At 28.5% G+C, this 14,515-nt stretch overlaps 1 protein-coding gene across 2 annotated transcripts; it reads right to left on the bottom strand.

Moving 5' to 3' along the window:
• Positions 1–194: 194 nt before the first annotated feature.
• LOC126901427 (G protein-coupled receptor kinase 2) lies at positions 195–9,217 on the bottom strand. Of its 2 annotated transcripts, none has more exons than XM_050677856.1 (14): positions 8,749–9,216; positions 6,847–6,942; positions 6,637–6,752; positions 6,496–6,573; positions 5,017–5,207; positions 4,750–4,954; positions 4,536–4,682; positions 3,494–3,668; positions 3,141–3,256; positions 2,970–3,062; positions 2,716–2,859; positions 2,521–2,658; positions 2,329–2,454; positions 195–977 (listed from the first exon to the last, which is right to left on the bottom strand). In XM_050677856.1, the coding sequence occupies exons 1-14, from the start codon at positions 8,798–8,800 to the stop codon at positions 885–887; spliced, it is 1,770 nt and encodes a 589-aa protein (XP_050533813.1). In that variant the 5' UTR covers positions 8,801–9,216; the 3' UTR covers positions 195–884. The 2 variants fall into 2 exon arrangements, with proteins under 2 accessions (XP_050533813.1, XP_050533814.1); XM_050677857.1 differs by having other exon boundaries at positions 890–1,386; positions 8,749–9,217.
• Between the last annotated feature and the right edge of the window lie 5,298 nt (positions 9,218–14,515).

Raw genomic sequence — 14,515 nt, 5'->3', positions numbered from 1 at the left:
CACACTTACATACATACATACATACATACATACATACATACAAAAAACATTTCATCTGGTACATAAATAAATATTTGAATTTGTACTATAAGAAACAATTGTTAATAGTAAATTCATTATTTTAGTAATAATAAGCTTACAATTAAAATATATAAAACTCCAGGAAGACAAATAAAAATAACAATTTTTTGCACTCTAAGAAGGTTAACATTTTAGAGGGAGGATGGCAATAATATTGTGCAATTATACTTAGGATAAAACAAACAATATTTATAATTATAGTTAACCAAAACTTAAAAATAAAATTACTTAACAATATCACTTTATCAACAGCCAAAGTAGTTATGTCAAAGACTTCATGTGACATACAATTCATACTGAGGTCACGAAAAAAATATTTGTCATAAACATCAATCTCAAATAGGACAATCTCTCAATTTAATTTAAGTTCATAACATAAAAGTTATATAAAATATTGTTAAATTAAAGAATGCATAGGATCTAATATCCTTAACACTGTTTTGTCTACTTTAATAAGTTCACTTTTATAAAGGCTTTCAAGTTTGGTATATAAATGTATTAATGGAATAATAATAAAGGTAAAATCATTATAAATTCTTTTTATGCTTATTAAATTAATTTTATAAGTAATATTAATGGTACATTATGGAGATATTTTTCATTTAAATTTGTTAGACCTATTTTATTTTAAAAAAGTATAAAATAAAAAATTGATAATTTTTTATACATAAAATAAAAAATAATTAATCATATAGAAATAAACAAATTTTTGTCAATTAATGGATGCGAGGAAAATTGGAGATTATTCCAAAGAGCAGTAAGAATGTATTAAATAAACTGAAATCTACCTAAGTAATGTTCCATCAACTTTGGACTTCGTCAGCAATTTTATTTTGTTTATTTAAAAAACATTGATCCTTAATAGGAACTGGTTTAGACCTTGCTGACTGTGTTTTCTGTAAAAAAAATATTAATTTATATACTAGATTACAATTTATTCTAAGCTTCTAGATTTATTAAATTATCGTGTTTTAAGATAAGTTAAATTGTTATTCAATTACACATTACATATTCAATGTATTATATATAGTATGCTTTTTCTATCAGTTTTATTTTTAAAAAAATTTACTGACTTAACACACATTTTATACAGGTTGTTACAAAAATAAACATTATTATTAGCATAGAGGTAATGTATAAACCGTAAAAATAACAAAATAAAAAAAAAATCTATCCCAAAGGGAGGGTTTTTTCAGGATTGTCTCTTCAATATTACTTAAAATAACAAAAAAATGGCACCACAATATTTCCCACAAACTTCTCGTATAAAACTGACTAATTTCACAAATTTCCCACTATTTTGACCTAAAATAAATAAAAAATAATCATAATAGTAAGACCCATAAATTTGTATCGAAATATTACTAGAAATCATGAGATGTAGTTAATTTTAATCTTGACTATGAAGTAACAAAAAAATATTATTTTTATAAAATTATTATGTCATCTTTTAACAGACGTTAAATCAAATTGCCTAAAATCACATAGTACATTTAAATAGTTAAAATTAAACATTCATTTATTATTTAATTAGTGAAATTCAAACAAACATAAGGATAATATTAAAGTTTTGAACTAAGTGTGAATATTTGATGTTTATACATTGCTACTGTGTTACTTATGACATTTATTGTTGGAATATCCTATATAATTATTTTAATAAAAGTGCTGCAGTTCTTAAACTCAGGAAAGACAAAACTTGCACACTCTGAAGTGCAAGAATAGTAATACCAATTTGGTTCATCCAACCTATCAGCAGTATAGTTTATTTAATGTACACATTTTCACCAGTAAAATAATTTAAGAACAACAAATACCCCATTTTTATTAAAATATAAATGAGCACACAGAGTTGAAGGAGTACAGTAACATCATTAAAAATATGATATAAAAATAAAAAGAGCCATACTACATATACATACATATTTTGGTTGAATTAAATTAAATCTAATTAATTTTTTTAACCATAATTTTATCAAAGATTTCCTAAGCCCTACAGGATTCTCTATATTGAAGCATAACCACTTCTAAATTATTATCCTAATCCCTTCAACTCTACAAGTCCTCTAAATGTGTTACTTTAATAAGACAAGCAATATTATTAAAACTTGATAATACAAGTGCTAAAATTAATAAAAATTTCATTGCTATAGTAGTTAATCTCACTTAATTATCACAGTAATTTTAATTAAAATATTTAAGCTAAATTATACTACAAGGGATCATTCTAAATAATAAAAAACATACTCTTCTTCTAAATGGAAAGCATCCAGTCTTTTCAGGTTCAGGCAGTAAATCTAAAATTAAATCTGATGATCGTGTTTTATCAGGCCCAAATATATTAAGTTCCTTATAACATCCAGTTTCTATCATCTATAAAATTAAAATAAATTCATAGAATGAAACAGTGAGAAATTTATAATTAAATTAAAGCTATACTTCATTTTGCCATGGAATAGACACTGAACCAGTATTAAATTTGGTATAAAATGTATCATCTGTAGCATCTAGATTGACACCTTTTACAGTTGAAAATTGTTCAATATCCAATACATCTTTGGCATACACAGCATGGGGCTAAACAAAAAGTTGATAATGAATTTCTACTCAATTATTTCAATGTAAAAAACTTACATCTGGAATAAATGGAGGATCTTCTAAACCAGCCTCAAGTCTCTTCCAATTTGTAGTCTTAAAGAACTCATGTTGTTTTACTTCTCTAGCACCATAACGACCACAATGACAACCAAGTCGTGATTTTGGAGATTTCTTCAACAGCTAAACATCAAAATAAAATGTATTTTATATTAATAACAATTTTCTTATAATTTGTAAAGTTATAAATATAATATTTTTAAAATATATTATATTTATTTATTTATACACACTTGTTTACACAGCAATTTGGCTTCTTCTGTAAATTTTGAGGAGTACTTTTCTTGTTCTTCTTTTACTCTTCTATCAACAACCTCTCGTTTAACCTATGAACAATGAATTAAAGCTCATATATTAACACAAATGTAATAAAATTTATCTCAAAATAATTTTTTTTTACTTACCTTTTCTTTTCTGGCTCTAAATGGTGCTTGACCTTCAATCATTTCATATACCAAACACCCAAAACTGAACCAATCCGTACTATAAGTATATTTTTCATTATCTATAACTTCAGGTGCTAAAATAATTTAATATTTAAATTAATTATTTTAAAAATTGAAACAACCAAAAAAAAAGATTTATTTTAAAAATAAAATACATTATCTAAATTTCAGTTCAATAACAATAAAATTAATTTATTTATAAATTAATAATTTAACTTAACATTTACTAATTCAGACTACTAAAACTTGAAAAATAATAGAACAAAAGAGTTTTATACTCACTAATATAAAAATAAGAAATTAATGCTTACCCATATATCCAACAGTTCCTACTCTTCCTCTGACTGATTCTCCTTCAGGTATTTCCATTGCTAAGCCAAGATCAGATATACGTACATGACCAGCATCATCCAATAGAATATTTTCTGGTTTGCAATCTCTATATACAATCCCTTGAACATGTAAATGTTCTAACCCACATAACACCTACACAAATAATAGTAATCTTAATAAAATATTAATATGAAACAAATAAAGTTGTGAAAACTTTAAGAAAATTATGTTACAAAATATAGGATCTATAAAAAATTATCATCGAGTCATTAAACAACAGTTTACATAACTTAGATAAAAATATTATTTCAATTTTCCTTAAAATTAATTGTGAAAATAAAAAAGGAAAGAGTACTACAACCAGAAATCTGTACTGTAGAAATCAAAACAATTTTATTGTTTTGTATATTACAAAATTAATACTATTAACTTTGAACACATTAAAATTATTTTACAAATAATTACAGTATACCACGCTCCGGCAGTTAATACCATATATATATATATATATATATATATATTAAATAATAATTTATTAAAAATTATAAATAATTATTATTAGGGATTAATACCATCAATAATTTGTTTTCCTATTTTTCTTTAAAACTTTAAGTTAGTTATTACAAGCAAACATTTGTTTGTTATAATGATCTAAATAGTAACACTCGTATATATACATACACTACGCTCCAGTGAGTTATTCTTTTTATTTAAATGTTGTCAATAATTAAAAACTTAAAATCCGCTCAGCATAAACTCAGTCGATTTTACAATCATTAACCATCTCTTTATAGTTTTTAATCCTTTATTTTATCTTATAAAATTAGTAAAATTATTATGTTTAATCCATTCAATTCAACTACACTCTGTATTGAAGCGCATTGTCTATCATTTTTTATTTTTTCACTTGGTTGTGCTGCTTTATGGCATCACTGGTTATCAATTTATTAGATACTGTTAGTGTTTTACACAATTTATTTAGGAATGAATATTTTGATTTATGAATAAATAATTAATTACTTCAGCAGCATAAAAACGAGCTCTAGCTATATCAAATCCTGGTTCAGAACCCATATTGTATATATGAAACTTCAAGTCTCCACCATTCATTATTGTTAATACTAAACACAATGAATCTTTGGTTTCATATGCATAGGCTAGACTAACCTAAAATTAAATTATTATTTGTTAAAATTTATTTTATAGCAATAATGAAATTTTTTTTTATAATTACCACAAATTTAGAGTTTATTTTTTGTAAAATTTGCTTCTCAATTAACACCATTGCTTCACCTTTTCGTTTTTTAATACGTTTTTTTTCCAATTTTTTACAAGCATACATTTTTCCAGTTGCTCTTACTTGGCAAGCACAAACTTCTCCAAAACCACCTTTACCTAACACTCTATACATACGGAATGTTTTGTAAGTCACTGGTTGTCTAAAATAAAAAAGTGAAAATGTAAACAAAAAATTTAATTATTGCATAATGATTACTTATACCTTTCTAGCCATTTCCATTGAAGGAACCTGTGAAAATACATAGAAGACTCAAACAAGCTAAATGGACGGCCAGCTAGAAATGATTTCACAGCTGTTGAGCAATCAGTAAATAACTCTCTATGAGCAGACTCTAACTGTTCTAGACATCTTACAATCATGTCTTCATTTAAAACATCAACTGCTTCTATTGCCTATAATATATCATGAATAAATATTTTTAAATTTGAAACAATAAAATGATAATATACAATAATACAATAGGGTTTACTATAAAAACTTATTGCAGAATAATTAAGGTTTATAATACTTATTATAAGAAACCAAAACACTAAATATTAATAACAAAATTATTATTAAATTAATTATATTCATCATAATTCTCAGCTTACACAATCCATTCAGGACCTGTACTGCCACTAATAAACTTCTCTATTTTTCTCGTCCATAGTTTAGTCCTACATTGCATTCCCATCTATCAGTCATCATTTGTTCTAAGTTTTCCAAGTTAACATTTTTCATTTATTTTTCCTGACAGTACATTTTTTAATACATCTCTAATAGCTCTCCACGTATGTGCCAGCTACTCTCGATGCTTACATATATATATTATATATGTGAGCATTGTCTTTTATCATATATTCCTAGGTCATCATTTTACACTGATCAATATATTTAAAATACATATTTCTAAAGATTTTATTTTCCTATGTAGCAATATTTCTATAAATTTTCTATTAGTCTCACATAAATAGGTTATTATCAGTCTAAGATAGCTTATGTATAAAGTAATTTTTTATTTTCTTAATAGTTTTGATCTCATTAACTTGTTTATGCTAAAGTAACATTTATTTCTATTTCATATTCATTATTTTATTTCCCTATGCATGTTTATTTACACCCAAGTATTTGAAATCATTCACTTTTTCAAAATTGGTAATTTCCACACGTAAATTCAACTGCTCTGTGATACTTCTAGATAGTACCTTAAATATATTCTTTTCTTTATTGATAAATAATCTATGTCTTTGCTGGCTATTTAGAGTGTTTGGATAAATTCTTCTCATGTATTACCTAAAAAACTATGTCATCAGCATATGCTAGAACAATTTATTCACCAATTATTTATATAAGACACTCTTATTACTCTTTTCAGTTCCAAGTTTAACAAAGTCAAGAATAGAGTATTACCCTGCCCAAGCCTTGAAGAACCTCAAAAACCAATGATAATCTCTGTAGGAAATATACTTTTAGAAATGTCTTGATCTTATACATTTTTATCAAATTTATAAATTTTTATGAGAATCATAAATGTATCATTGCTTTTCATAATTCCAAACTATTAACACTGTCATAAGCTTGTTTAATCAACAAGTACTATATATAAATCCTTATTGAACTTGAATAAAAGTTCTTATATTATATTTTAATAATCTTAGATAAATCTTTGAATTAAGAAGACTAAATTCAATAAAAACTTACATCTCTTCTAATATATTTGTCATAAAGAACTTTAGCTAGTCCTGATCTATTTTCATCAGATTCTACTTCATATTTTTCCTGTTGAAAAATATAAAAATCAGTAAAGTTTTTCAATAAAAAATCAGATACAATATAGCTTACTATGGAATCCAGAAAAACATTGTAACGATGAAATTCTTGACGTTCTTCTTCACAGAATTGTAAAAATAATAATCGACCAATTGGTTGTTGATCTATTATATAACTATACCTCATATCTAATAACAAACAAAAAATACAATTACACCTAAATAAATATACAATTTGTATAATATTAATAAATAAAATTTGTTCTAATTTTAATATACATACCAATCAGTGGTTTTAAATCAACACACTGAGAAATATGAGGAAATTGTAGGATCTTTTTCCATTTTTTGCTTTTTCCTTTATTGCTATCTGTTCCACCTAAAATTAAAACAAATATAAAAACTTTTTAATTATAACATAAAATTTAACTTTATTTGCTAAAAAAAATAATTAGAAAATTATTTATTTACATAAATTAACAAAATTTAGTTTATAATTGTATCATTTTAATACTAAAATAGTATTAAGAAGTTCTTAACTATTGTATATTTGAGTACTACCAAATTATACTAATTTCCATGTATAACTAACCTAATAAACTTTTCTTTTTATCTATAACTAAATAATAAATATATTATTTTACATTTATGGGACCTTATAGAAACTCAAAGTCATGAAAATATTTAGTTTATTATAGCCCAAATATTTTATTTTAATAATAATTCTACTTTTTTTTTTTTTAAATAACACAGGCTCAGAAAGTTAATTTTTCAAAAATTGAAATAATTGTTTACTATAAATTTCTTGTTTAAAATAAATATTTAAAAGTTGTACTAAGAAAATACAATATATTTAAATGATAACAATAATATTTTTAGAGTGTATAATACCAACAATTTCTGATGAAAATATCTTATTGCTTTAATAATTAAAAAATTAGTTTTAATATTAATTCAATCATGAATTAATTGTGAATAATTAGCATATATAGTTATAAAATTAAATATAAGTTCAAAACAGCATAGCTATAAATTAACTTAGTTGATATATATTTTTTTCATTTCTAAAATAAAATTATTTTTTAAAAAATGAATAATTTAATGCGTATTGTTATGGGTTTTTTTATTTTTAAGCTAACAGTTTTATTATAAAATGTCAAATAATCAAAATTAAATATAATTGATATAAGTCATTTTTGTAAAGAATCCAACATTTAAGTTTAAGCGGTATCGAAAGTATTAATTAAAAATAGTAATGAAGTAATAATAAGAAAGTAGAAAGTAATAATTAACTAAATTACTAAAATATTATTAGATCATCAAATATTTTTCAAATAAATTTATAAGTTATTAGTCCTTAAGTTGTAAACACAATATCATGTGCCATTTAATATTTTTAGTATTTTACAAGGGCAAATTAGTTGCATTTCCAGTTTTGACTATAAGAATGTTTACTTTAATGTATTCACATTCTACTAAGTAAACTATACATCAATAAATATCTTAAATCTTATAAAGATTTTGTTTAATATGATTAATATTTCTTATCATTTTATGAATGATAATATTGAAGTTTGATTAAATTAAAATATATATATATATATCATCGAATACTAGAAAAAGTAACAAATCAACAATATTCTTTCAAAATCAATTATTTATTATTAAGTATCAGACACTGCATAGCAAATGTACCCAGAGTCAATTTATAATAAATTAACAAATTGGAACAATTTATCTGATTGAATACCTACCTAAATATTGCCTGTAGTTGTAAAATGCTTAAAATAAAAATGACATATGACCTATTGTTAATTGACCAATAATAAAGTATAAATTATTTTACTCGTGTCTTATTTGAAAGAATGCATTTACCATGATTTAGGAAAAGACCTAAATTATTAACTAATGCTTTATAGATTTGAAATTAATAAAAAAGAAAATTTGTTAACTATTAATTTTTTACTCTTATCATTAAAAAACAAAATAGAATCTAGAAAGGGTGTTATCATTCAGTTATAACGATAAATGCGAATGTTTGAAAAGTTAACCAAGAAGTGCAATTGAAACTTATCATGCAACATTAGCAAAAATAGATAAAAGGGGTGAAAGGAGGAGGGATTAGGAAAAGATAACGTTTCCGGTCGATTCGAAACAGTTCACTGCAAAAGGTGTCTGTGCTTACCTTCTCTCGCTTTGAGGTAGACGGTATTCGCCACAATGTTTTCCAATTCCATCAGTTCCAGTTTGGCTGATTTCCGGATGCCCGGGTTGACAATGACCACTTCCCATCAATGACACCGTTAACAGTTTTTGATTTGCGTTGCGTGTGCGCGCGCGCTCCCCAGATATTAACGACAACTACACCGGATGATATCTGATTTTATTGCTTGCCGCTGTATAAATTAATATTTTCTGAGCCACACAACGACCGCCAGCAAACAACGAAATAGCAAAACAAAACACATACACACACAAACACGCACTCGTCGATCAGCAGCACGCGTTGATGTCGTCGACGCTGCCGCTACAGCCGCCGTTCGCTTCGGTTGTGCCGTCAGACAGTCCCATTATGGCCGTAGGCATACAACATTGAACTGCTGCTAGTGCGGTGTCAATGTTCCATGCGCCCCACTCGACGGCGGCGCGCGTAGCCCCTTCCCCACAGCTGTGCCGCCACGTTTCTCGGCCCGGACCGACTAAGCGTCCCGTCGTCCGCCGGCCTACACGATGGCAAGGCGCGCGCGCGCTTCAGATCACCGGCCGTCGCGGCGCCCTGCGATGCGCGTGCGCGATTCTCCGTACCATCGCTAAACGTAGGCGACGGTGGTGTTGTAGCTACATTCGCTTATAGAGTCAAACCTGCTCTTGAAATCGGATTTCGGCTGCATCTTCTCAGTTCACTCTCCGACCTTTCCTTTTTTTATCTATTCCTTCCCCTCCCCAAACATACTCGGTCATAACGCGGTAATAATTATAACATACTCTTATCAACTTTACATTGCATAGTGTGTATATGTCTAATACATACGGGAACTGCTAAATAATTGAGAACGTCAAGATTATATATTAGCAGTGGCGGATTTACAGAGGGTGGTCAAGAGGGTTACACAATGATATGTTTATATTATATTATATAATATATAGGGTAAGAGTGTTAAGAATTCCAAGAAAAATTTATTCTTCAGATCCCTTAGAGAAAATGTTTAAAATCTGCCACTGTATATTAGTCATATTTTTTATTATTTTTTAATGCAGATTTTCGTTTTAGTTTTGATGGCCCTCGTGATATTATTGTACTTGGAAGAATTGTAAAGCCATTTTCAATTATTCAAACAGAAATTGATTCTTCACAGTATTAGGAATATATTGTAATAAAAATGTTATTCATACTGAACACAGATCTAATTGAATTTATTAGAACGTACATAAATTAACAAGTTAAACAGTGTCATATTTCTGTTCATGCTATTTTCTCAATTATCTGAAGAAATGTGGATATTTGATCGACATTGTAGCCTTGTTAATCTAACACAGTTAACAATGACCGTGGAGCTCAATAAAAATCGTTTGGACCCTCCAAATGAATGTTTAATTAGTTTCCGTTTGACCAAATATTGGAAACCCATTAAAAGTCTAAATATACGCCGGGTACGATCGTTAGGTAAGCTATCGTTCAATCTACACGATAATACTGAAAACCATTAAAAATGGTAGGGTTCGCTTATTAATGATTATTTAATATTATCGTTATTTAATAAGCAATATATGTTTAAAAACAGATATTAGCACAGTGACATATTTCCGTGTTAGTTCACTACACGAATGAATCGGAGGAAAAGAGGAATCTGAGTAATTGGTATCCAACTACATCTCACCTCCCTTCAATTATAATTCATGAAACGTGTCCACATTTAAATTGTGTGTGTTAACGGAGACAAATTTAAAAATCATTAACCTTACGGCCCAAAATTCGCGACGGGACTTCCGACGGATTCTTATAATAACATTACAAAAGCGGTTTATTAGACTTCTAGTTGAAGCAAATTGGGTAAACTCGGTGTAAGGTAATCGAATTTCGACTTACACTTGCAGTATTGCGAGCATGTGTAAGTCTTGCGTTTCTTGGGATACCTAATCAAATTGAATCTACCAGCCCAGTAACAACATTATGCTTTATTGGACCGATAAAATAAGAATTATAAAAACCTTAGAAATGTATAACATGATTATAATAACCCACAGCGATGTATGAAAATTAAATACCCTATTTAATTTGAATGTAACGGAATTTTAAAACAACAGTAGAAACATTAGACCCGTCCTACTTAAAATCACAGCAATATTTTCTGGTGAACCTTTGGGCTTTTATCGGACAGTATATTTATTATTCACGCGATATAAATGTAGTCTTGTAAAACGGCATAGCAGCAAGAAGGCGTTATTGATTCTCATTATTTTTTCACTAGATTTTTCTTATCGCCACGTGTCGTCCGTTTAGGTCAGCAAAATCGACAACTTTTCTCTCCCGACATCATATTTATAAATACATTATGGTATTAAAATAATTCCAACACGTTAACCACCTTTTTTGGTGTATACAAAAACATAAACGTCAAACCACGGACCATATAAACACTGCATTTGTTTACCGTTAAAAAAAAAAATGTCATCTGCGATGTTCTTTATTTTATTTTTTTATAGGTTACTGGTTGGTTTTTTTTATTCATCGGTCAATAAACAATTGTGTTTATCCTGGTGGTTAAACAAAAAATACAGCGGGGATATGTCATATAAACGATTTAGTTTCGTGACTTTGGCGGTAAAATTATCGAAAGTTGTTATAGTAACGATAAAAAACGATTACCGATGACTATAATAATAAAGTACTAGTGTTATCGTTACCGACTTAACACTGTAATTACGCGACAAAATGGAAAAATATAAAGTGATATTTTTTTTAAGTAAAAACCATAGCTATTATTTGTTAAAAACTGTTGGTTTATATTTACCATATATTACATTTTACATCCCTCTTTAATGAGTTTTGTTTGTAAACTGATAATTGTAAAATAGATTAGTGAGTACTTGACGTGTATTAGACCTGTTACTCGGCAACAAAATAATAATCATTATTGTTACATAATTTATTATGATTTATACAAAAATATAAAGAAATTAAATTGTGTTGGTCTTTTAGACGAATGTCTTTAAAAGATAACATTTCTGTTGTTTCACTGCTAATGATATCGACTGTACCTAAATAATATTTTTCATTTCAGGGTTATCATTCTAATTGTTCGTTTTGTGTTATTATGTAATATTTATTATTATTTCAGAGGAAACATTGGGTAATACGTTTTTTAACTACACTATAAAACTGTAACGAGGAAAATTCTGTTGTACCGAAAACAAAAAAATGAAAATCTTTCATTTTTATATTTTAATTTTTGTTCACTAGTACACACTAAATTTCCCATGAGAGGTTCATATTCGGGTGGACGGAGAGGGTAGCAAACCCCTGGCCGTAGTTATATTTTATGTCCACGTCTCAAACATCATCTATGTACGTTCCTAGTATCATATTCCTACGTAAAAAATTCATCAAAATATCCTAAGACCGGCGATTATTTTCACCGTTTTACATTGCCAGGATTGTTTGGTTACAACTTAAATATTTACCGTTCACCATGAAAATTAACATTAAAAATAACTTTTGGTACACATTGTCGTCGTATAACGTTGACTTTAATCGTTTTCCGCGGCGTAACTGTAACCTATTGGTAACCTATGGAGACACACGATGGGTGGGATAAGGCAATGAGCTTGCGAAATCCAAACAGACCATAATACGGTGTTTATTTTTTTCTCACGGTAAATAATTATTCGAAAATACCATCCGTCCTTTTGATATTGTCAGTCAAAACAATTTTTGAGATTCGAACGCCATTAACAGTCACGGATTTAGTCGCATAATTAAAAATTCTCCAGAAAATAATGCGCATCTATCTAATGCCCGTGTGTGTTCAAGTAATTACACGACATCGAAATTCGAGACACCCCGCGCCCCGCGTCCTACACTCGTGTTCTTCGAAATAAGGTTAGGCTTCGACCTCGTATCATTAATTTATTTTCGAGACTCGGTTTAACAACTATCGCGGAAAAATATTTTGACAATGCATTATCCAGCTTAAGTCATATAAAAAAAGGTAAAACTTTAATCTGTTTTGTAGTTTTCTAAAGGTTTAATCAGTTAAAAGTTGAACTCGAGTTTTGTTTTCGAATACCATGTTGTCGTGGCGAGAGGATGTAAACTAAACACACAAGTTAAATTGCTTCTAATTCTATAACTGATTTTCTGCTATTACTTCCTCCCAAGTGCTTTTCAGAAATTGCTAAAGATCTGCGTTATAACATTGATTATTAATTGAAACAGCACTGCAATTGATTATGTTTTCGTTTAAAATATTTACACGACAATTATCGTGTATGTTTTATTCCCACTTGGTTACGAAGCACGCTAGATCCAATCCTAAATGAGTGCACCGCGTTCATTAACAGTATACTACTCAACACGTTATTAATTTCTACGAGCCGGTAAATGTTTAAAACATTGTACTATTACATTAGTGTGCGGTGTTTAACCATTTTCAAACGTTTTTCACCTCCCTCGACGGTAAAATAAAAACACGGTAATTTATTTGGCTCGTATGTAAAAACGGACATTTATTTATGTGCATATTCTTCTTGTAAACTGAATAATTGATTTTGTAGTATTTTTATAATGGCGTATTAACACGTTTAACAGCTATACTTTGGTCCGTAACTCGTCAGAAACGTCCATTTCCCACATACTTACCTTGCCACTACGTTTACTACATTAATTATATTCGATAGTAAATTATTTGAGCATGCGCCATGCGGAAACGTGTATATTACCTAGAAAATTAAGGAAAACACAAGTACCTTGGTAGATTTGCGAATTGTGGGGGTCAGTCCCGATGTTATAAGCTGTAAATATTCATGACGTTTACTGAAATTACTTTGCTATAAGAGCGCCATTATTTACAGAGTATCATTATGTGATTATAACGACCCGACACGGTGACGTATTAAGGATTTTGTTTTGCGGCGGGGCCATCGGTACGACGTATGCTTAAGACAATTGATCATTTCGCCGCCAATTAAACAGTAAAGTTATACACGAAACATGTATTTTTACTATGCTCCTCACCGCCACCCTCGCACCTCCATAAACGCCACGATGTTAACTATTGAAATTGATTGCCGGAATAATAGTGAAAATGTTTTGCACAGGTTTCGGACAGATAAACCATATACAAAAACTGTAATTAAATATTTTGTATTCACGTTCGGCATTGGCGATGAACGTAATAATATTGGGCATCCCTATAATTACATTTATCTTAAATAACTATGACACAATACTACTATTCATACGTGCAGTAAAATTGTTAAAAACTTTGCGCTGCGCAATATCCATTTTCTATTTTCTATAGACAGAACACGTGTAACGTACACTAATACGACTGTTGCACACCGGTAAGGTCACTTAAATATGTTTTATTTCGCTTTTGCAATGGGTGTCTAATTAAACACCGGTGAAATTAATTAAAACCGTAGGAACACTTTGTCCGTTGCGTTGGATGCCGGTTGTGCGAATGAATATATATAAACACATCAAAACAATGGCTAAAAATAATTACAAACAGCGTTCGTCCTTCGTTAGTGGGCTATTACGGAACACGAAACGAATACAATTATTATAATAGATAAACCGCGACAGGAACACCCAGTCAGAGATTCCAACGTTTATAGCGTTTGCTGAGAAATTTGACTATTCTCTTTTCCTCTTCGTAAATAAACCGCTTAGTAAGGCAATTTTATGTTGTACTCGAACAATCCATTAATACTTTGATAAAAAAAAAGAA

Source organism: Daktulosphaira vitifoliae, unplaced genomic scaffold, assembly GCF_025091365.1.
Source record: "Daktulosphaira vitifoliae isolate Bord-2020 unplaced genomic scaffold, ASM2509136v1 Scaffold_3, whole genome shotgun sequence".
NCBI classification, from domain to species: domain Eukaryota; kingdom Metazoa; phylum Arthropoda; class Insecta; order Hemiptera; family Phylloxeridae; genus Daktulosphaira; species Daktulosphaira vitifoliae.
Note: the sequence above shows the minus strand (reverse complement) of the source record. Positions and strands in the feature narration are given on the sequence as shown.